Raw genomic sequence first — 21206 nt, forward strand, 5'->3', positions numbered from 1 at the left:
AAATAAAGTTGGTGGAGTCAACTTGTCCAACTGCAGCCACTCAAGACAAGAAACTACTAGCTACAACAAAAATAGAGGAAAGCCAGCCAAGCCCAGCCTCGGCCCGGCTCTGCTTCATTAGACTATTAGCGTCTTCTTTAAGAGCATGCAGCTTGCATATCAAGAAAGCGCCAAAAACCGGAGTAAGAAGTCATCTCATAACATGGTACAGTGCACATTCATCCCTGGACAACCAACCACACCCCCAAATGCTCAACTACCTGCTAATAAACTGCAGTTGTGAGTTAACATTCACTGCTCCCCCGCCTTTTGGAAGCCATAATAGGGCACATGCACTCAGCCGCGTGAAGAAGTTAGCTCTTTGATGCGACCAAAGCAAGAGCTTTGGAACCAAACAAACTAGAAACGATTTTGATCTTTAGAACTATTCCAAATTGTAGGTCATTCCAACTTTCTTGGTATAATAAATATTAGTACTTCATCGTATAAATTTGATCAAACTTGAGATGCTCCGACTCTCCAAAAAAGTTGGAATGACTTATAATTTGGAACGGAGGAAGTATTACAAAAGGAATATTAATTGTCTTATTAGCTATACTGTTAGGCTAATTCTAGTTCATTGTATCGTACTTATTTGACACGAAAATAACCTCATCGAAACCTGAACTATATTATATGATTGCCACACATAATTTTTAGAAGACATGGCATAGAGTTAATAAAAAGAGAGTAAAGTTATCTCTTCATGAAAATATATCTTAGGCACGAAATTCACCTCATCGTACAAGTAGCCCATAATTCCAAACCGTATGTAGTTGAAATAGTACCACTCATGAGCTCATCCCGTCCCAAAAGAGATATATCCCCTATACCATAAACATGAATTGTATCCGTCTACGTTCTGTATATCCGTTCTTCGACCCCCATACCAGGAAACTTGTATATCCGTTCCTCGATCCCGTCATACTAAGAACCTTATATGACATTGGTTGCATCACAAAGTGGCACATGGAGCCGTCTGTTGGTTTTTTTTTTTCCAGCCTAATCCAAATTTGACATGATGTTTGATTAGGACTAGTTTGGATTTAGGTTATGTGGTGGGATCTATGAAAATCTTTCCTTACTTTGCCGTGCACATCGCTTACTTCAGCACGTTAGGCGGCCATCTCAAATCGAGCTCGGATCCAGCTTTAGCCAAGTAGTGGCTCTTCAGCGCCAAATCAGTTACCCGCCTACATCCCAAGTAAGAGCGTATCCTAATGTAATCCACTTGTATCAATAGGAATATGAAGCCATGCAATCTTTCTCTTCCCTCCTTCTCTGTCCACGGTACCAAACATGGGCTCCTGTATCCATTATCCAAACGCCCACCTAAAGACTTGTAATTAAACGGTTAAAAAAAATTGATATCGCGGTCGTCTCTCCTCTTCCTCAGCTCCTCTCCGTAACCTTCCAAAAAGTCTCTCCTCTCCTTTCTCCCGTTCCTCTCTCCCAACCCTTTCTTTCCTGGCGGCGACGACTGGACGACCGGCGGCGACTGGGCGAGCGGCGCCATCCTACGCCAGGCCTTCGTCGGACCCGTCGCCGGCGACGAGTACCAACTAGGTACGCCCTTCCGTTCCATTCCCTGATTCCCTTCCCTTCCCTTCCCGTTGTCCAAATCGAGCTCCCCAAACCCTAATGCAAGCCAATTTTATTCGGATCTGACCCAATTATAAGTGTACGCATGTATTGCTTCGATTCTTTGCAAAAAATTATCGGGTCCTATACTGGATCCGCTCCTGCAACTCGGTACCTTAGGTGAGGGTTTCTGCAATTCCGTGAGAATTCCCACGTCTCTTTCGGCCAAGTCGCGCAAGATTTGCATTTCTGGTTGTTATATCCGTTTACTGGATGGTTCGGCTCCTCTGGATTAACACATAACCTCAATCCCTGCAGGCTGATTTGGTCGTCTTGATTTCGTGGAAGTGATCTGGCAACGGGGGGCTCCTTGTTGAGCAGACCGGATCATGCTTCTTGCAGTGTAAAAGCTTGGATCTCCTAGGTGTGCCTTGGAGCGGAGAGGATCGTGTGTTCTTACTCCTTGCTGCGACCATCATGCAGAGTGGGGGTGACATGAGACCTGTGCACAACAGCGTTGACACAGTGAATGCAGCGGCTGCAGCCATTGTCACAGCGGAGAGCCGCACACAAGCTCCCCCAGAGCCGGTATGTTCTTCAACACCTTACTGCATGATCCCTTTCTTTATCAATGCGACTGATGCCCTGGTGGTGTTTTGGGAACCACGTCAATTTATAAAACGGTATTCTTGTGTCACTGGATTGAGTAGTTGGGCATTTTCTGTAATCAGTAGTGTTTCCATACAGATTGAGTAATTTGGCTTAGATTTAGTTTGTGCATTAAAAGATGTTCTTCTGATCTCGGTATTCTTCCTAGAAAGCGAATGAATAGTACCACAATTTGCTATTATGTTGTATGTGGGTTCGTGGTTTACCCCTGGAGAGATAGATGCTGCTCTAGAATGTTGATCTCAGGATTCTTCCTAGAAAGTGAATGAATAGTACCACAGTTCGCTATTATATAGTATGTGTGTTCTTGTTTTATCCTTGGCAAGATAGATGCTTCTCTAGAATGCTTATCCATTTGTTTCTACAACTGCTTTTTAGTATCTTCTTCACTTAGTTGATTTGTTCTTACGTCTCATGCAACATGTGCCATGGAGTGTACTTTTGATTATATTGCTGCAGTTAGTTTTATTGTTAAGATGGGTAACAAATGTTGACAAAACTTGGCTTGGAGTTTATTTTGTGCAACTAAATGGATGTACTTCTGATCTTAGGATTAGAAAGTGAATGAATGGTAGGCATGGTTTGTTACTATGTAGTATTTGTGATTTTGTGTTCTTATTGATACAGATGCAGCTCTAGAATGCTGATCTATTTATCTCTCTGTCTACTTGGTAGCATCAATGGAAAAATTGTGTGCTACTTTCTTATTCACTTAGTTGACCTTTATTATTCCTTTTGTTACATTGTTTTAAAATCTATGAGAAAGTATGAGCGCCTTTATTTAAAAAAACGACAAATGAAACCAAGTTTAGTCACCGCACTGGTTTTTTCTTGGAACTTCAACGATGCTCTGTTTTTTCATCGAGAAAAATATTTATATAGTGAGTACTACATTTGACACTTTCAGAGTGCCATGTTTGTATAGTATCAGCATTGAAACTATGCATGAAAATGGCATTGTGAGCAAGGAGAGATGCCTTAGAAAGAAAAGGGAATAGTTGAAACAGTTAAGTTGAATTATTCAGTGGATTAGATGGGACAAAAAAGATTCTTTCTTTGCTGGCCATATACCACCAGCTAGTTGTTTCTTTTTTTATCCCCAACCTTAGATACCCCTCTCTCCTTTTTCAGTACATGCTGCTTTCAGTGTTTTTTTTTATCTTGGTATATTTATTAGTTCCCCTCTTTCAGCTTGTCTGTTTTTTTTTTGTTAAAGTATGGTGCTTTGATTCAAACCTTTGATTGTCGATCTCCAAGCCTCATGAACTGTACCTTGCGGGACTGGTGTGGATACATTACATGTGATGCATTTATGTTTTAGCCTTCATTTATTTTTACAATATCAATTGATGCTCCATGGTGAAGACAGGGTTTTAGAATGTCTTTAAAAAAATGTTTTTCTATCCCATATATTTTGCCAAGTATGATTCCCTCCTTTTTCCTTTCTCCATCTACCACGGAGATCTCTGTGTGTAACTTCTCTTAGCTTTGGTGATTCATTTGCTTTTAGTTTTAAGGAAATCTGCGACTATGACTCTTGGGCATTTGATTGACTCACCAAAAACTTATTTGTCTGAGATGTGTTGAACTCATTGTACTGCTCTCTGGTTAACTATTGCTTATGGGTATTTGGTTCTCTCCTGTTTATACGTGTGAGTTGCCATGTTTATTGGCGAACTTCTATGAGAAGCACAATCATCTCATACCTGATTCTTGATTACACGTCACCAGTATTATGCTTTCCCTCTTTGCTAACTGCTTTTGATTTTTTGCAGCGAAGGAAATGGGCTGACCGTCTGAGCGTGTACTTCTGCTTTGGGTCTCAGAAGAATGGTCGGCGCATCAACCACGCTGCACTTGTCCCGGAACCCACATCTCAAAGGACAGATACACCTGCAGTAGAAATTCCTGACCACCCACCGCCTCCTGTATTCCCATTTGTCGCACCTCCGTCCTCTCCAGCTTCCTTCCTCCAATCAGAACCCACATCTATTGTACAATCGCCAAGGATCGGCGCTCCACCATTTTCACCCCTCTCGCCAAACTCCCCATCCCCCACAGGGCCACCATCCATCTTTGCTATTGGGCCATATGCACATGAGACACAGCTAGTCTCACCTCCAGTGTTCTCAGCCTTCACAACTGAACCATCAACTGCTCCTTTCACTCCTCCACCGGAGTCTGTCCATTTGACAACCCCTTCTTCTCCAGAGGTCCCATATGCAAAGCTTCTGACTTCGATCAACAACAGCAAGAATGGTGAAACAGGGGATCTTCAGTCATATCCGAATTACCCAGACAGCCCAATAGCGCGCCTGATATCTCCAAGCTCAGGTTGTTCTGGCACTTCCTCCCCATTCCCTGACCCGGAGATGCTGGCTTCCTCACACTACACATTCCCCTCGTTCCCAGTTCGTGAGCCACCAAAGATATTGGATGGAGAGGGTGTTGCAACACAGAAGTTGATACCTCGCCATATGCGCAATGGCGGTTCCATTTTGGATGGCCACATTGCAGCCGCTGTTCCGGTTGCAGACTTCTCTGCCCGCCTTCAGCCCAACGATCATGCTATGGATCACCGGGTATCATTTGAGTTGACCGTGGAAGACGTGGCGCGCTGCCTAGAGAAGAAAACTGCTATTTCTGGGGATTCTGCGACAGCTTCTTTTCATCTTGCACCCACCAGCAGTGGTGACCACAAGAGGGAGTCTAACGATACAAGGGCGGGGCTATACGTTGATGAGACATACCATGACCTGCCTGAGAAAGCAAGGCGGTCCCTGTCCCTTCGCCTGGCCAAGGAGTTCAACTTCAACAACGTTGATGCTGCCAATGTGGAGCCAAGCGTGGGGTCTGACTGGTGGGCGAACGAGAAGGTTGCCGGGATCACTTCGGAGCCGGAGAAAGGATGGTCCTTCCACCCGGTGGCGCAGCCGGGGGTCAGCTAGCCCCTTTGCACACTGACCATAATCTTTCAGGATGATGAAGGAACGAGCTTCCGCTTCTTTTGCTGCTGCTTCGGTGCGTGGTGTTCGCAGATATTGCTGTGGGGTATGCTAAACTTGCAGTTAGTGATAATCCAAAGTTAGATAGTGATTCGAAGTGAAGCTAATTAATACCATGGTGAGATAGTAAAGGATTCTGGAGTCTCTGGTTATTATGTGGAACCGCAAAACTTGCGTCCTGTCTGTGTCTGTATCCCGTGTACTGACTTGGTGTCCTGCTGATACTGTTTGTGTCTGTACATAATAAGCTGCTGTAGTCGAAAAGGGTACAACTCCTTGGTTTGGTCAAGTGTTGCGTTGGTGGCGGATGCTGTATGTATGTAATCGACCAATTTACCCTCCGTGCTGCGTCTCCATATTTCTTCGTTTCTTGCATCGATTTCTTGGTGCTGCACAGTAGCTATTCTGGCTGCAGGGCGGGTCCCGCCGGAGATTACATCGGGATCACTGGCCAAGCAATAGTGCCGAAGCAAAATATCATTAGACACACACTGTGTGCTTGTTACATCAAGCTCGCATCCGCATCTATCGCCACGAGTATTACTATAGCAAGTAGTATTCTGTTGTTCCACGTATCGATTTTCTAAATTCATTACCGTACATTTAGATATACACTATATGGATATACAAAATCTGTCTAAAAAATAAAAAACGGTTCAATTACCGTCAGTCGGCAAGCAAGAGATGGATGACTCGCACACCCCTCTCGTTTCACTTATCCACGTCCATTCAGATTCAGACCGGCCATAATGCAGCTAGATTTGCTACTACTCCCTCCCTCCGTTCCAAATTGCAGGTCGTTTTGATTTTTCTAGGTTCATAGATATTATTACGCACCTAGATATACACTATATCTAAATGCATAATAATATCTTAAAAATTCTAAAACGACCTACAATTTGGAACGAAATAGAAGAAGTAGATCTACAATTTGGAACGAAACAGAAGGAGCAGGTTGTAAGCCACCCGACCGCAATTTTCCAGCTCAACCGCAACTAGAGTGATCTCCGCCGTTGGATATATATCTCGAGTCTGCAGAGAAGAAAGAAAGCATACGCGTATACAATATTAGTTAGATAGGTAGAATAATAATCTGGGGTACGCAACGTAATTAAGGGGCCTGGGCAAGAAATTTGGAGGCAATTCAAGTCGGATGGGATAACAACGTTGATCCATCAATAATTTATTTGAGAAGATGCTCTCTCTTCCTCCGGTGAGCCTTAGGCCGGCATCTTCCGTCTCCGTCTCCGTCTCTGTCGGCGGGCCCGGCGGCCTAGCTAGGTGGTTTTCCTTCCCTTCCTTGCTGCATTGCGTCGTCGATCAATCATTGCGTGGCGATATTATTATTAGCAGCAGCTAAACTTGGAACTGAGTGTGTGGCTCAACTGGCAGCAGTGATCAGCTTCCCATCCATCCCATGTCAGACATCATCAGCCATCGGCCGTAGAATAATGATGGATGGAGTAGTATATTGTTAATTTGCCTGTCAATTAGTATGTGCTGCGAAGATGACACCCCTCAACAAGCTAAGTTATTTCGGAGAGACACATGCATTATTTTTAGAGCAGCCAACAGGACTTACCCACACCTTTGAGCGAATGATTTAGGCACCTATCAGCACACATCGTGTTCTGCAAATGAATGAATAAGAACTCAAGCATACTAGCATGCACGGATATATAGATGATAAGTTGAAGGCTCTGTCAAACTAACTAACTAATTCAGCACAATGATCATGCAGGCAATTTCTGTCAGCTAAGAGAAGCATCTGGCTGACATAGAAAATGACACGCTTGACAGCATGTAGAATGTGGTGGTGAATCCCTGACATGTCCAGTCCTCAGGTAAGAGCACAATTTACCTCTTGAGACGTCACTGCATGCTGAGATAATCCATCCTGTCAGAGCTCACCCCACAGACGATAACTTGCAAATGACTCTCACAATATAAATAAAATATTATTAGAACCACAACAAATCCTTACAGCACAGCATGTAATATTCCAGGTGTGACCTGGATCCAAGGCAAACAAGGGAGGATGCTTGATGCCATGGTATGGTCCAAGCAATTCCACTGCAACGTACAGTGCTTCTTCTTCTCCCTTGATGCGATGCAGTCGTGGTCATGGCAGAACCGCGCGCGCGCGGCCAGGTGAGCCCACATGTGTGTGCAATGTGCAATGTGCATGTGCCAACCCATTTTCCCTCCTGTCTCCTGAATAAAAATATCCAACGTCACTAATTGGATTGGGGAGGGAGATCAGAGGAGCCAAAAAATATCCAACAGGGAGGGAGCCCATGTGGAGGCTGCCTGCTTGCCAAGTGTGATGTGAGCGCCGTGCTTGCCATGTGTTGATGAGCTAGTCCACCATAGCATAGACAAACAAATAATCCTCCTCCTCCTACCTGGCTCTTACCCTGTCTTCTTGTACCAAAACAAAGCTCCCACCAAATCAGCCCTCTTCTTCTTCTTCTTCTTCTTCTTCTTCTTCTTCTTCTTCTTCTTCTTCTTCCCCGTCTCGTCTCGAATCGGAACGAATTTGTTCCAGTATAATTGTTGGTTGTTTCATTGTCAATTCTTGTTGGAAGCTTTAGCTCTTGCCCTCTTGGAGATGAGGATAGAGGTATGTGTACGCATGCATGTATGCGGCTACTATACTTTGTAGTAGCTAGCTACTAGTTGATACTTTTAGCAAGCAATCAGTATAATTGAGCTCCAATTCTTCCTCTTGTTCTTGTTGCCCCTGCTTCAATTCGCAAGTTGAGTGCTCGGATCTCCTATTATCTATAGTACTGTAGTTTTCTTGGTGGAAGATTTTTTATTCCTCCGATCCAGCTAGCTAGATCCACCGTACATACCTCTCGAGCAATTCTCAATTTCAGAGCAATCGACCTGCTGCTGGCTTGAATCTTTCCACTGCATTCAGTGAAATTAAAGGATCTCCAATCCAAGCCGATAATGGCGATGGAGCCTGAGTTGAAGGTCGCGCTGGGTTCCGCCGCGTTCGCCATCTTCTGGGTGCTGGCGGTGTTCCCGGCGGTGCCCTTCCTCCCGATCGGCCGCACGGCGGGTTCCCTGCTGGGCGCGATGCTGATGGTGCTCCTGGGCGTGATGAGCGCCGACGAGGCGTACGCGGCGGTGGACCTGCCCATCCTGGGCCTGCTGTTCGGCACCATGGTGGTGAGCGTCTACCTGGAGCGCGCCGACATGTTCCGGCACCTTGGGCGGGTGCTCTCGTGGCGGAGCCGCGGCGGGCGGGACCTGCTGGTGCGGACCTGCGCCGTGTCGGCGGTGGCGTCGGCGCTCTTCACCAACGACACCTGCTGCGTGGTGCTGACGGAGTTCATCCTCAAGATCGCGCGGCAGAACAACCTGCCGCCGCGGCCGTTCCTGCTGGCGCTGGCGTCCAGCGCCAACATCGGCTCCGCCGCCACGCCCATCGGCAACCCGCAGAACCTGGTGATCGCGGTGCAGAGCCGCATCCCCTTCGGGCGCTTCGTCCTGGGGATCCTCCCCGCCACGCTCCTGGGCTCCGCCATCAACGCCGCCATCCTGCTCTGCCTCTACTGGGGCCAGCTCGACGGCGGCAGCAAGCCCGCGCCCGAGGAGGTGGCCGTCGCCAACTGCTTCGTGCCCACCGAGGTGGTGGAGGAGGAGGACGTGACGTCGCACCGGTTCACACCCGCCACCATGTCGCACCTGCTGCTGCTTAATAAGCCGGTCAAGCAGCCGGCGGAGGAGGAGCCCGTCATCAAGCAGCCGGCGGAGGACGATGCCACCGTCATCAAGCAGCCGGCCGGAGCTGTGGCCAACGGCAACGGCATCCACCAGAGGCGCGGCAAGCAGGATGATCATAAGGAGCAGTGGCAGTCGCAGTCGCCGGAGGATAAGGATAACGGGGACGAAGAGGACGACGAGGAGTGGCAGAGCAGGTTGTGGAAGGCGTGCGTGTACGTGATCACGGCGGGCATGCTGGTGGCGCTGCTGCTGGGGCTCAACATGTCGTGGAGCGCCATCACCGCGGCGCTGGCGCTCATCGTGCTCGACTTCAAGGACGCGCGGCCCTGCCTGGAGAAGGTGTCGTATCCTCTGCTGCTCTTCTTCTGCGGGATGTTCATCACCGTGGACGGCTTCAACAAGACGGGCATCCCCAGCGCATTCTGGGAGATGATGGAGCCCTACGCGCGGATCGACACGCCCACCGGCACCGTCATCCTCGCGCTCGTCATCCTCCTCCTCTCCAACGTCGCGTCGAATGTACCCACAGGTATGGGTATGCATTTGCATTTGCATTTCCCTTGAATGAATTGCATTTGAATTGTTTGATGAATGAATTGAATACGTAGTTCTGCTGCTCGGCGCCCGGGTGGCGGCCTCCGCCGCGGCCATCTCCCCCGCCGCCGAGACCAACGCGTGGCTCCTCCTCGCCTGGACCAGCACGGTGGCCGGCAACCTGTCCCTCCTGGGCTCCGCCGCCAACCTCATCGTCTGCGAGCAGGCGCGCCGCTCCCAGCAGTACGGATACACACTCTCCTTCCTCAGCCACCTCCAGTTCGGCTTCCCGGCCACGCTCGTCGTCACGGCCATCGGCCTGCTGCTCATCAGAGGCTACTGATCGATTATATTGATGATCCGCCCCATGTATGTGTATGTGTATGTATATGGAAATATGGAATGGGATATGGAAATACTACGGTGATACTATATGTATATGTGTACAGGGAATGGGGGAACGAAACAAATTAAATGTGTCCCAGCTTGTATTTTGTACTACAGGAAAGAAAGATTATTCATTGGTTCCGTTGCCTTGCCTCCCGATGGGGTGACGAGGGCACGCTGCTTAGTTTGGAGGCGTTTTGAGCTCTAGTGCATTTTAGTGGTCAAGGAATTAAGCTCTACATTTTGTAGTAGCATATCATACATATACCACATTATAAAAAAGGGTACTGTATGCATCCTGTTTTAGCAGTCTACTATCTGTTGTCCTTCCCAATACTACTTGAGCTACTCCCACTCCCCATAGATGTCAAAGATCAATTAGTACCTAAAAATTAAAAAAAAAACACATATGAACAACCATGAAATTATAGTTCCCATCTAAAACTGACAGAATCTGAATACATCTTTAGCATTTATCTGAGCAAGCGGAGCCAGGAGCATGTTACGAAGGAGCAGGCGGAGCCTATTTTTTTATAATTTTATTTTAATTTCAAATCTAAAACTAGTTTGCTGAGTGTCCGAAGGATTGTACTTGGTAAACACTCTTGCACTCGGCAAATCTATTATTTCCGATAGTACTGCAGGTTGTTAGCACCTCCAAGTTGAAATAAATATGTCGCAGATTGTAACAATCCACATGCCGTATGGTATGGTATTATATGGAAGTAGAATACATCTAATCCAGTATTGTTACTCTGCCTGATTTTTTTTTTGTTTTGCATTCTATTTCTACCGTGGGCCCGGGTGTAAATAAAAAAACGGGACGGGGGACTCGACCAGGGAAGGGAAGGGTTTTCCTCTCCTGCTCTCCCTCCGCCTCGTTCTACCCCCTTTGCCCGCCACGCCGCAATCTCCTCCGCCTCACCGCCGGCCGCCTCACCGGCTGGCGACACGCCCTTCCGTCCGCCAAGTCTTCGCTCTCGCTCGTCCAACGGCGCGGCCCTCCTCTCCCCCGCCCTCTGCTGCTGCTCAGCTTGCGTGCGTGGAGCTGAGATCCATCCGGGCTCGGATCGATTCCTCCTCCGGCTGGTGAGTAACCCTAGCTTGCTACGGCTGTTAGAGCTAGGGTTTCGTCGTGTTCTAGGGGCCTTTCGTTTGCCGTGACGGGGAGAATCCAAACCCAAATCTCTCCTCCGCATTCAGTTAGCTGCGTTTTTTTTTTGCTGCGTCGTTCCCCGTGCCCACTCGCCCATCTACAGTGCGATTAGGTGCTTGTTCGTCAGTGCGCAACGCCAATCTGCCATTGGTGCGTCTGCAGTGTGGTCGGCCCTACGCTGATAAGTTTTTTTCGTGACAGGGCCTGCCTCTCGAGACTTGAGTATTTCGCAAGGATGTCCTGGTGCACGATTGAGTCTGACCCTGGTGAGCATCGTGTCTCTTGATCGTTACTGTCCGCATTATTCTTCCAAATCATTCCTGTCTGTATAATTCTTCCAAATCATGGTAGGTCTATCTATCTCAATGTTGCACATGTGTAGTATGTTCTCCTTTTATTTTCCTGCAGGTCTGAGTTGTGCGCATCATGCGTTTTGTGTGTTTTGCTCATAAGGCTACTGGGCTCGTTTATACTTGATATGTCGTCAAGTGAAAATTTATATCCATGTGGCTTCTCCTTTTCTTTCATGACTTTATTCATCATCTTTTTTCGAGCCATTGAGCATCTGTTCTCCCCCACCTACCCCTCCATTGTAGCGTGAGCAAACAAATTGTTTCACCAGTTATCACACTGTTGACATTATTACCCATCGCATCATGGGTAGCTCTGAATTTTGTTATATTATGTTCCCCCCTTCTTTCCTGAAGTAACAATCTATTGATGACACATTTTTTGGTATACTTACCTTTATTTCTACTCCTTTTATTGATATTTAATTCAAACCATTGCTTATGTTTCACTCGAGCAGGTGTTTTCACCGAGTTGATCCAGCAAATGCAAGTGAAAGGTGTGCAGGTTAGATTCCAGGGCTCTTTAGCATTCCTCGCCTGAACATTTAAGTCTTATAAATTGGAATATCTATCAATTATTGTTCATAGTTTTCTCATCCTTTGAACTATTATTGTGTCTGCAATGGTAATATGCACTCGGCATGTCCATTCAGTTGCAATTTACTCTAGTTTATCTGAAGATTTGTTTCCTCATGTTGTGAAACTGGCAGTACCCTGGAACTCTAAAACTACCATAGTACCATACGATTTGACTTGTAGGATAAGCACAACAAAATTCGGCATAGCTTAGCTCTGATGAACTAGTATGGCATCAAAATTGTGAAGATATGCACTTAAATTCAAAGAACAATACCTGATAATTTGCTGTCAATAGCTACTCTTTTTTCCATGCAATTGTCAACCCCATTTCAAAAGAGGAGAGGGCCTTGAGTGAAACATTGTTCTAAGCTTGCTTATTCACTTGCATCTGTTCAGTATGGGACCTTGTCACATGGCGACATGGTCAGCAACCAAGTTTATATGACTATCTGAGGCCATGGTTTGATCCTTTAGTTTGATTATGTTAGTACTTCAGTTACCAGAATATGTATAATGATAGGTGCTTCTAGAAATCTGTAGGGAACACTCTTTTTTTCAAGTTATCCATATGAAAACCCAGGCATTTGTATATCATACTTTGGATGGATCTTTTTAACACCTCTTATGTACTTGTCATGCTGTCTTTATACTTTGGGATGTCATTTTTGATGACCGTTATGTACTTGTTATGCTATTTTTATACTCTGGGATGGGTCTTTTTAACACGCCTTGTATAATTGTTATAATTAAACAGGTGGAAGAGCTTTACTCTCTTGATGTGGACTCTCTTAGTGAACTGCGGTGAGAATCATTATTTTTAGTGTAATCAATATCTGTTCTCTCAGTTTAGTTAACTCATCCTTCATCTCCACCTTTCATAGGCCAATATATGGGCTAATTTTTCTCTTCAAGTGGATACCTGGGGACAAGGATGAACGACCTGTTGTCAGAGATCCTAATCCAAACCTTTTCTTTGCTCACCAAGTTAGTTCCATTCTGGTCCTTTTGCTAACCATGTTTGCTGTAGTACTCTGTGCTTAACAAGTTAATCTATTTGCTCATTTCCAGGTGATCAATAATGCATGTGCTACTCAAGCTATTCTCTCAGTTCTCATGAACCGCCCAGAAATTGACATAGGTCCAGAGTTATCTCAATTGAAGGAATTCACAGGAGCTTTTACACCTGATCTGAAGGGCTTAGCCATCGGCAACAGCGAATCCATTCGGACAGCTCATAACAGTTTTGCAAGGCCAGAGCCATTCATTTCTGATGAGCAGAGAGCCGCGACTAAGGATGATGATGTGTACCATTTCATAAGCTATTTACCTTTTGAAGGTGTGCTCTATGAGCTGGATGGGCTGAAGGAAGGGCCTGTAAACCTTGGGCAGTGCGGTGGTCTTGATGACCTCGATTGGCTACAGATGGTGCAGCCAGTCATTCAAGAAAGAATCGAGCGTTATTCACAGAGTGAGATTAGGTTCAATCTTATGGCCATCATAAAGAATAGGAAGGAGGTGTACAGTGCCGAGCTGGAGGATCTGGAGAAGAGAAGGGAGCAAATTTTACAGGAGATGAACAAGACCTCCGCCACAGAATCTTTGAACAACTCGCTCACAGAGGTGATATCAGCAATTGAAACTGTCAGCGAGAAGATCATCATGGAAGAAGAGAAGTTCAAGAAGTGGAAGACGGAGAACATCCGGAGGAAGCACAACTACATCCCTTTCCTGTTCAACTTGTTGAAGATGCTTGCAGAGAAGCAGCAGCTAAAACCTCTGGTGGAGAAGGCCAAGCAGCAAAAGTCGTCGAGCCCAAGCACAAGATGATGGTGACATGCCGTTTGATGTATCAAGTGCCTAGGGTTAATTGCATCTTGCTCTCTGTGTGCGCATTATCTTATATCAGATACATTGCCTAGTTGGCAGCTTAGAGAAATCATTACTAAGGTTATAGACCATTTTGCTCGCTGTGGTGTGTTATCAACTGCGCCAGTTTTGGTGAGCACGCACGAATTGGTTGTTTATTTTGTCAGGTTATTAATTGTTCTTCTGGATTATGAAATGTGTTGAAGGCTGTGGATCGTTTTGGATATTCCTTTTGAGATGGCCGCTTGCTAATCTTTATCAGATATATACCGTGAGTCCACTGGATCCATTGTTATCTCAGGAGTGATTAATCTAATGTTGCTTGTCGGGATTGCGCACGAGCAAACGTGACCCGTTTAGCTAGGTAGCTCACTTATTAGAACTAGACTGCTTCACCCCCAAAACTATAAAACCGGGTAGTTGTCACTCTCAGGGGGTGTTTGGATGGGGGTATTAAACTTTAGGAGGGGTCACATCGGATGTTCGGATGCTAATTAGAAGGACTAAACATGAGCTAATTATAAAACTAACTGCAGAACCCCTATACTAATTCGCGAGACGAATCTATTAAGCCTAATTAATCTATCATTAGCAAATGGTTACTGTAGCACCACATTGTCAAATCATGGACTAATTAGGCTTAATAGATTCGTCTCACGAATTAGACTCCATCTGTGTAATTAGTTTTGTAATTAGACTATATTTAATACTCCTAATTAGTATCCAAACATCCGATGTGACGGGTACTAAAATTTATGGGGTGTATCCAAACACCCCCTCAGCCACATACAACTATTCAATGGAGCCCCCTTTCTGGTTTTACACGGTGGTTTTGCCAGCTGGCGAGATGACGTGGACACAGACGCTGACATGGACCAGCTGACATGTGGGCCTAGGTAGCCTGTCGTCTCCTCCCGTCCTCTGCCGTCGCCCGTTCCTCTCCTCCCCTGACCCGAGCAGGGGAAGCAATCTCACGAAAAGCTATGGCGCCGCCGCACCAGGGACGCCTCAGCTCTGGTAGTGGTGGGTCGACGCAGCGCTTCACGTGCCCTTCTCATCGCAGAGCAAGGAGCATAGGCGCGCGCGGTGGCCGGGGAAGGTGGGCGTGGGTACGGCCACTCGATTTCGGCGAATGGAAGCGCTCACGACCACCGGGGGAGGAGCACGCGGCTGCAGCACCCAGTTCCCCTCCGCGCTGATAAGTGAACGGCCTCTTTGGTCGGCCATGGAGCTCGCCGACGCTGCTCCTTCCGCCTCCCTCGGCCTTCATTGCCACAACTCCCTTGGCCATGGGGCTTGTTGCCGCAGCACCGCGTTTAGCTCGTGCACCTTGAGCTTGCTGTTCGCATGGAGGGGCTTGCTGTTCGCATGGAGGAGCTTGTTGCAGTAAGTATTGGGACCTTTTTGGCATCTGTGTAATTGGCCGTGGGCTCAGCGAGGAGGATGGATTTAACGACAATGGCGACCTTGCTCCAGTGGCCGGAGTTGGGGAAGATGACTCCGGCCCGTCGTTTGCTGCACGGAGAGGGTGAAGGAGTGGTGGGGCTGCGCAGAGGAGGTTGTGGTGGTTCTCCCTACAGCAGATTTGGGGCAAGGGGAGTTGAGAGGAGGAGGAGGAGCACAGGAGCTCGGTGGGAGGCCCCATCGGCTCCTTGCTTTGACCGGAGGGGAAAATGACCGAGGAAGAGAGAAGAAAAAGAAAACGGTTATGACATGTGGGTCCAGTGTGACATGGATTGCCAACATGGCAAAACCACCTAATGAAATCACCACAGGGGTAGATTAGACGGTTTTGCAAAGGTACCTGGTTTTATAGGTTGGGAGGTATAATAGTTTTATAAAAAAGATCGGTGTGTTTTCCGAATTATTCGTGTGGTTTAAATTTGGATATATGAAAAAAAGGTATACGTGATTTGGTTTCTGAGTGGATTTTTTTTTTCAAAAATGTCCATGATGAGTAGCAACTACTCGTACAGTAGTAGTAGTCAGTGTGTGGGAAGCAGAGGACGCCAAGCCCAAAAACAGAAATCGGGTGGATGTGGATGGATAAACTGATAAAAAAGCCCAGCCCCTTCTCCTTCTTGGAATCGATGGCGTAGGCCCAGAGCGATCTAGTTTTGCATCTGTGTATCTGCCTCCCTTCCGCTCCTCTCCTCCGCCCCCACCCCCACCCCCACCCCCACCACCGCCGCCTCCGCCCGCCCCCGCCGCCGCAGGCAGAAAGGATGGAAGCCCCGGGCTCCCCCTACGCCTCCTCGCCGGAATCCGCCCCCAAGCGCGCCCCACGCTCCCCCCCGCAGCAGCAGCAGCAGCAGCAGCAGCCCTCCGAGGAAGGAGGTAACCACGCATCTCCCTCTCCGGCACACGCACGGGTTCGCTCCTCCGCATCTGCACGTGGCCCCTGAGTGTGTGTGCCTGGATCCGTGAGATCTGGGCCTCCGCCTCCTGCTCTGATGCCGAGATCTGCGAGCAATCTGTTGCCGGTGCGATATTGCGTCGCGTCGCCATTGATAGACATCAATTTGAGCTGTGCGCCGCGTTTTCCAGTGGAGATAGGATCCGTTATACGTGGGTTTGCCCTAGCATCAATGCATAGGGCGTTCGACTTAGTGCTGGTTTATGTGTATGCACCTGTTTTTATTGCTGATGCCGTGCCAATACATACATGTACCGGAAGCAGCATCAAGGGGGATGATATGTGGGCGTGGCAGCCTTTGGTTAGGACAGTAAATGCTGATGGTAGACAACTAGACATCATCTTCTGAACACTACTGCAAAATTATTCATCCTCTCCTCATAAGTAATACTAGTAGTTTCAGTTACACATACACTACTGCTGCAATTAAGTGTTGGGCATTGGACCAGAAGACGCCAATTAAATTAATCTTGTAGTTAGGGGGGGGGGGACTTTCTGCTATGGACACATGTTTTTGTGAAAACATGCTATTGTTGATGCTTAAATCTTGGTGCTCGGGTCAATTCTGTGTAAGTACTTGCCCTTCAGTAGTCTTCTTAGTTTGAAAAATGCGCAGTGGAAACGGATGCTGGAGTAGTCTTTGGCGAAATTTTTAGGCCCCAATAGATCAGATCAAGAATGATTCGTAGACTAAAATTGGTTACTATTGACATTTATAGCCCCAATCATACGAGAAGGGATCGAGTCCAGAATGAGGATATACGTGATAGGTTAGGGGTAGCACCTATTGAAGAAAAGCTTATCCAACACCGGCTGAGATGGTTTGGACATGTCCAACGAAGGCCTCTGGAGGCACCGTAGTGGAACCCTAAGGCATGACAGCAATGTGAAGATAGGCAGAGGAAGACCAAAATTGACATGGGAAGAGGCAATAAAAGGAGATTTGAAGGGATGGAATATACCCAAAGATTTAGCCCTAGATAGGAGTGCTTGGAAACAGCTATTCATGTGAACCCTGATTTGTGGCTCTTGTTGGGTTTCAACTGTAGCCTACCCCAACTTGCTTGGGATTGAAAGGCTATGTTGTTGTTGTTGTTGAATTGACATTTATAATCCTCTTGTCGAATGAGCCCTCAGTCCTGTACACTTGTCCACATAATCAATCCAGTTGGTCGCCTATATGAACCCACTAGCTTCCCTTCCCAACTTGTGAAGTAATTTGGTCTGCTTAAAATGCCTTTTTTTTTCTACTTAGTATGCAGTGTGCATTGGTTCTGTGAAAATATATTAGTTACATCCAATTTGAGGGTACATACCGCATAGAATTCTCTTATTTCATCAACTTTTTTATGGGTAATATGGATGCACTTGCTTACTGTTTTCTGCAACTGTAATTTTGTATATTAACTGAAATTATTTAAGTTCATAAAAAAATATCATTAGGCTCAACTGAGATATATACTCCACATGATGGTTACCAGTTAGGGATTCAACTCATAATGGCTTAGTTATTCAGATTAAAGTTGCTTCTACATAATTCTGAATTTTCAAGTGATGTTTCTTCTCAGATGACAAGGAGAAGCCAACACATTTGAGGTTCCTCGTGTCTAATACCGCAGCAGGATGTATAATTGGCAAGGGTGGATCAACTATCAATGACTTCCAATCCCAGTCTGGGGCTCGTATTCAGTTATCACGCAGCCATGAATTTTTCCCTGGTACAAATGACCGAATCATCATGGTGTCTGGACTGTTTGATGAAGTAATGAAGGCCATGGAGCTGATTCTTGAGAAACTTTTGGCTGAGGTAAAACATGTTATTTTGCAAGCGATTGTTGATGATTGGAGATTGATGTTCTTCAGTTACTTTCTCAGGGTGAAGAATTCCAGGAAGCTGAAGCTAGACCTAAAGTTAGACTTGTAGTTCCTAACAGCTCCTGTGGTGGGATAATTGGTAAAGGTGGAGCGACAATAAAGTATGTCTCTTTGTAAACCTGTTTTTTTTAATTCTGTTGTGCTAGCAGTTGATTTATTCCCATTGTGGTAGTTGCTTTACAAGCTGGTGCAATATAATGATATCCTTTTCCTACTTTTTCCAATAGTCTTCTACTTGTTTGAATGGTATTTTTCCCCATAGTCCTAAATATCCCTGTGTGGGAACTTTCACGCTGAGTACGCCCCTACAGTCCTAATATCCTGTGACTTGTCTATATTTTCATTTTGTATTGCTTTGTTTTTTGTGTTACTCTGGACTATGGATGTTGAAAGTTGGTGTTCTCTTTTCACTTCAGGTCGTTTATTGAAGAATCACATGCTGGAATCAAAATTTCACCACAGGATAACAACTATGCTGGTTTGCATGATAGGCTTGTTACTGTGACTGGAACCTTCGATAACCAGATGAATGCAATAGATTTGATATTGAAGAAGTTATCTGAGGATGTTCATTACCCACCTAATTTGAGTTCCCCATTTCCATATGCAGGTAGAATCCTAGCATTTCTGGCTACTTGATGTTACCACATGCTAACTGGGTTGCTTATTTGAAAATGTCTCATCATGATGTCTTCCTTGTATGTCTTTCATGTACTGCATCGGCATTTCACGCCGGATGATACCATTCATGTCTTAAGAAAACATAGCTGAGCTTGCTTGCGTATTGACATGTGTTATTTGTAGTGCCATCTGCGAGGCAGGGGCAAGGATGAAATTTCAATTCTACCATCGAGTCACAACTTTCTGTGTCTGATTTCCTTCTTTCAAAAATATTCAGGTCTTACTTTCCCAAGCTACCCTGGTGTTCCTGTTGGTTATATGATTCCACAGGTGCCATATAATAATGCTGTGAACTATGGACCTAATGGGTATGGAGGAGGAAGGTACCAAAACAACAAGGTTCGTGTTTTTTCTGGGTTGCTCTGGTTGTTGTCGTGCATCCCACTCGTGTGGATTTATTCTGTATGTGAATTGAGATATGCATGATACATGCATTCAGTCCATCTGTGTTGAAAGTGAGCTTTCTATGTTCTCTTCTGTTACGCATTAGAGAAGTAGGCTGGAGCCTTGGAGGCCTGATACGTGTCATCTTTTATCTAATAGAAACACTATTCTCTAGTCTGTGTAATTATTTTATATTATCTATTTTGAACAAAGTCAATGAAATGTCATGGAGGCAAACTTTGGGAGGTCTCATGAATTTAAGGTGATATCGTACTAGCTCTGTCATGGGCACTACTGATCTTTGTCGACATTAGAGTGCGACCTAATATTAGAATGATCTTATGAGCCACAGTGTTGGTATTCTCGATTTAATTCATGCATGCTATCTTGCAGTTTGATTACCCTGCCTTAAAAAGTTTTTACGCCATAGAATTATGTGCATGTATTTCATGACTAGACAAGACTGCTTGTATGCTGAAATGTTTGAAATACTATTATGTTTTCTGTGAACGCCATGCTTAATTTTGGTTCGTTGATGTTGCGCATCTCTTGAAAAGTATGGCTATTGGTGAAAGGCGTGAAAGAACTTTCACCCAATCTTACAATTTAATTGTTTCTATATCTTTGACATATCTACATTGTTGGATTTGAGTTCTAAAGATCTGCTGCGAATTCTGCAGCCCAGCACACCTATGAGATCACCTGCAAATAATGATGCCCAAGAATCTCTCACCATTGGTGTGGCCGATGAACACATTGGTGCTGTTGTAGGTCGTGCTGGAAGGAACATAACAGAGATCATTCAGGTAATTGTACATATGATTTGCATTTGGTTTTACTGCAGCGGCATCTAGTGACCAGTGTCATAAGCTGTATCTCCCAGTATGATTGATATTGCCAATTGCTTGTGCCCTCTTAAATCTCGTTTTGGCCAAGTAGTTTGCCGCTAAGTTAAGTAAATAGTATATTCAGAAGCAAAATATTTTCCGTATTACTAATATTTTGAGCAACTCTAAATAAACTGCTGCTGCCTGCCTTTGGTGTTGAACTGTTGATGCTGTTGCTGCCTTCGGTGTCAATGCATCAAGTTTGCAGTAAAATCAGTCATGACATTAGGTTTGCAGTAAAATCAGTCTCTCAATAAACACTTGCAATTTGTTGTAAATGCAGGCTAGTGGTGCAAGGATCAAGATATCAGATAGGGGAGACTTCATATCTGGGACATCTGACAGGTACTTACTTCCTTTGGCACATGGTCACCGCAAGTGGGACACTACGATTTGCTAACTTTTGACTCACCGGTTCAGGAAAGTGACGATTACTGGAACATCTGAAGCTATCCGGACCGCCGAGTCCATGATCATGCAGAGGGTGTCAGCCAGTTCAGAGAGGTGATGAGCCCCTCTTGGAATGGAGTCGGAGCGCTTCTCACTGCGCATGTTTGATGCAAGTTAGGAGGACGTGATAATTTGTTTTTTGTTTTCTTTTTCCCTAGCAAAGCTCGAGAGAAATCAAAGTTATTATTGTTTGTTGCGTCCGACCGATGGTTTTATGTTAGTATAAACTGGTAGTAGAAGATAATTAGGTGCGCCGTCGTTTGGATTGATTTCGGAATAGAGCGAGTTTTATATTTCGTGAGGGTCCATAACAAGACGCTGGTCTGCCTAGCGCTGCCTGCCTTGTGTTAGTTTGAGAATTCCATTCCGTTGATCAAGGATAGAAGAATATTTATTGATGGTAGAGAGGACATGAGGAGGACTGGTTTGCTTTCGCTGTGCTGTTGATGGTACCCCAAATGGCGTTACTATTGCTACATGTCTTTTTTCTTTTGGAAAATAAATGAAATGACTGGAACGTTTTTTGAAGCTTTCGCTCGAGTGCCCACCTGAGTCAGATGGTTTCGGCGGGCGGTGAGGAATGACTAGGATGAGATGCAAAAGCTCCCC

At 45.8% G+C, this 21206-nt stretch overlaps 4 protein-coding genes across 5 annotated transcripts; all 4 read left to right on the forward strand.

Annotated features, from left to right (window-relative positions):
- Positions 1–1423: 1423 nt before the first annotated feature.
- LOC117841616 (uncharacterized) lies at positions 1424–5635 on the forward strand. Of its 2 annotated transcripts, none has more exons than XM_034722053.2 (3): positions 1424–1605; positions 1939–2208; positions 4065–5635. In XM_034722053.2, the coding sequence occupies exons 2-3, from the start codon at positions 2098–2100 to the stop codon at positions 5235–5237; spliced, it is 1284 nt and encodes a 427-aa protein (XP_034577944.1). In that variant the 5' UTR covers positions 1424–1605; positions 1939–2097; the 3' UTR covers positions 5238–5635. The 2 variants fall into 2 exon arrangements, with proteins under 2 accessions (XP_034577944.1, XP_034577945.1); XM_034722054.2 differs by lacking the exon at positions 1424–1605 and adding an exon at positions 1660–1800.
- Positions 5636–7525: 1890 nt separating this feature from the next.
- LOC117841617 (silicon efflux transporter LSI2) lies at positions 7526–10137 on the forward strand. Its single transcript, XM_034722056.2, has 3 exons — positions 7526–7917; positions 8221–9561; positions 9641–10137. Exons 2-3 carry the CDS (start codon positions 8253–8255, stop codon positions 9907–9909), a joined length of 1578 nt encoding a protein of 525 aa, XP_034577947.1. The 5' UTR covers positions 7526–7917; positions 8221–8252; the 3' UTR covers positions 9910–10137.
- A 651-nt stretch (positions 10138–10788) lies between these two features.
- Positions 10789–14130, forward strand: LOC117841618 (ubiquitin carboxyl-terminal hydrolase 2). The gene is made up of 6 exons (XM_034722057.2): positions 10789–11042; positions 11311–11375; positions 11918–11964; positions 12793–12839; positions 12920–13022; positions 13107–14130. Exons 2-6 carry the CDS (start codon positions 11345–11347, stop codon positions 13863–13865), a joined length of 987 nt encoding a protein of 328 aa, XP_034577948.1. The 5' UTR covers positions 10789–11042; positions 11311–11344; the 3' UTR covers positions 13866–14130.
- A 1951-nt stretch (positions 14131–16081) lies between these two features.
- Positions 16082–21030, forward strand: LOC117841619 (protein BTR1). The gene is made up of 8 exons (XM_034722058.2): positions 16082–16241; positions 17889–18127; positions 18196–18296; positions 18612–18805; positions 19094–19215; positions 19941–20066; positions 20431–20492; positions 20568–21030. Exons 1-8 carry the CDS (start codon positions 16130–16132, stop codon positions 20653–20655), a joined length of 1044 nt encoding a protein of 347 aa, XP_034577949.1. The 5' UTR covers positions 16082–16129; the 3' UTR covers positions 20656–21030.
- Positions 21031–21206: the final 176 nt, after the last annotated feature.

Source organism: Setaria viridis, chromosome 1 (assembly GCF_005286985.2).
Source record: "Setaria viridis chromosome 1, Setaria_viridis_v4.0, whole genome shotgun sequence".
In the NCBI taxonomy this organism is placed as follows: Eukaryota; Viridiplantae; Streptophyta; class Magnoliopsida; order Poales; family Poaceae; genus Setaria; species Setaria viridis.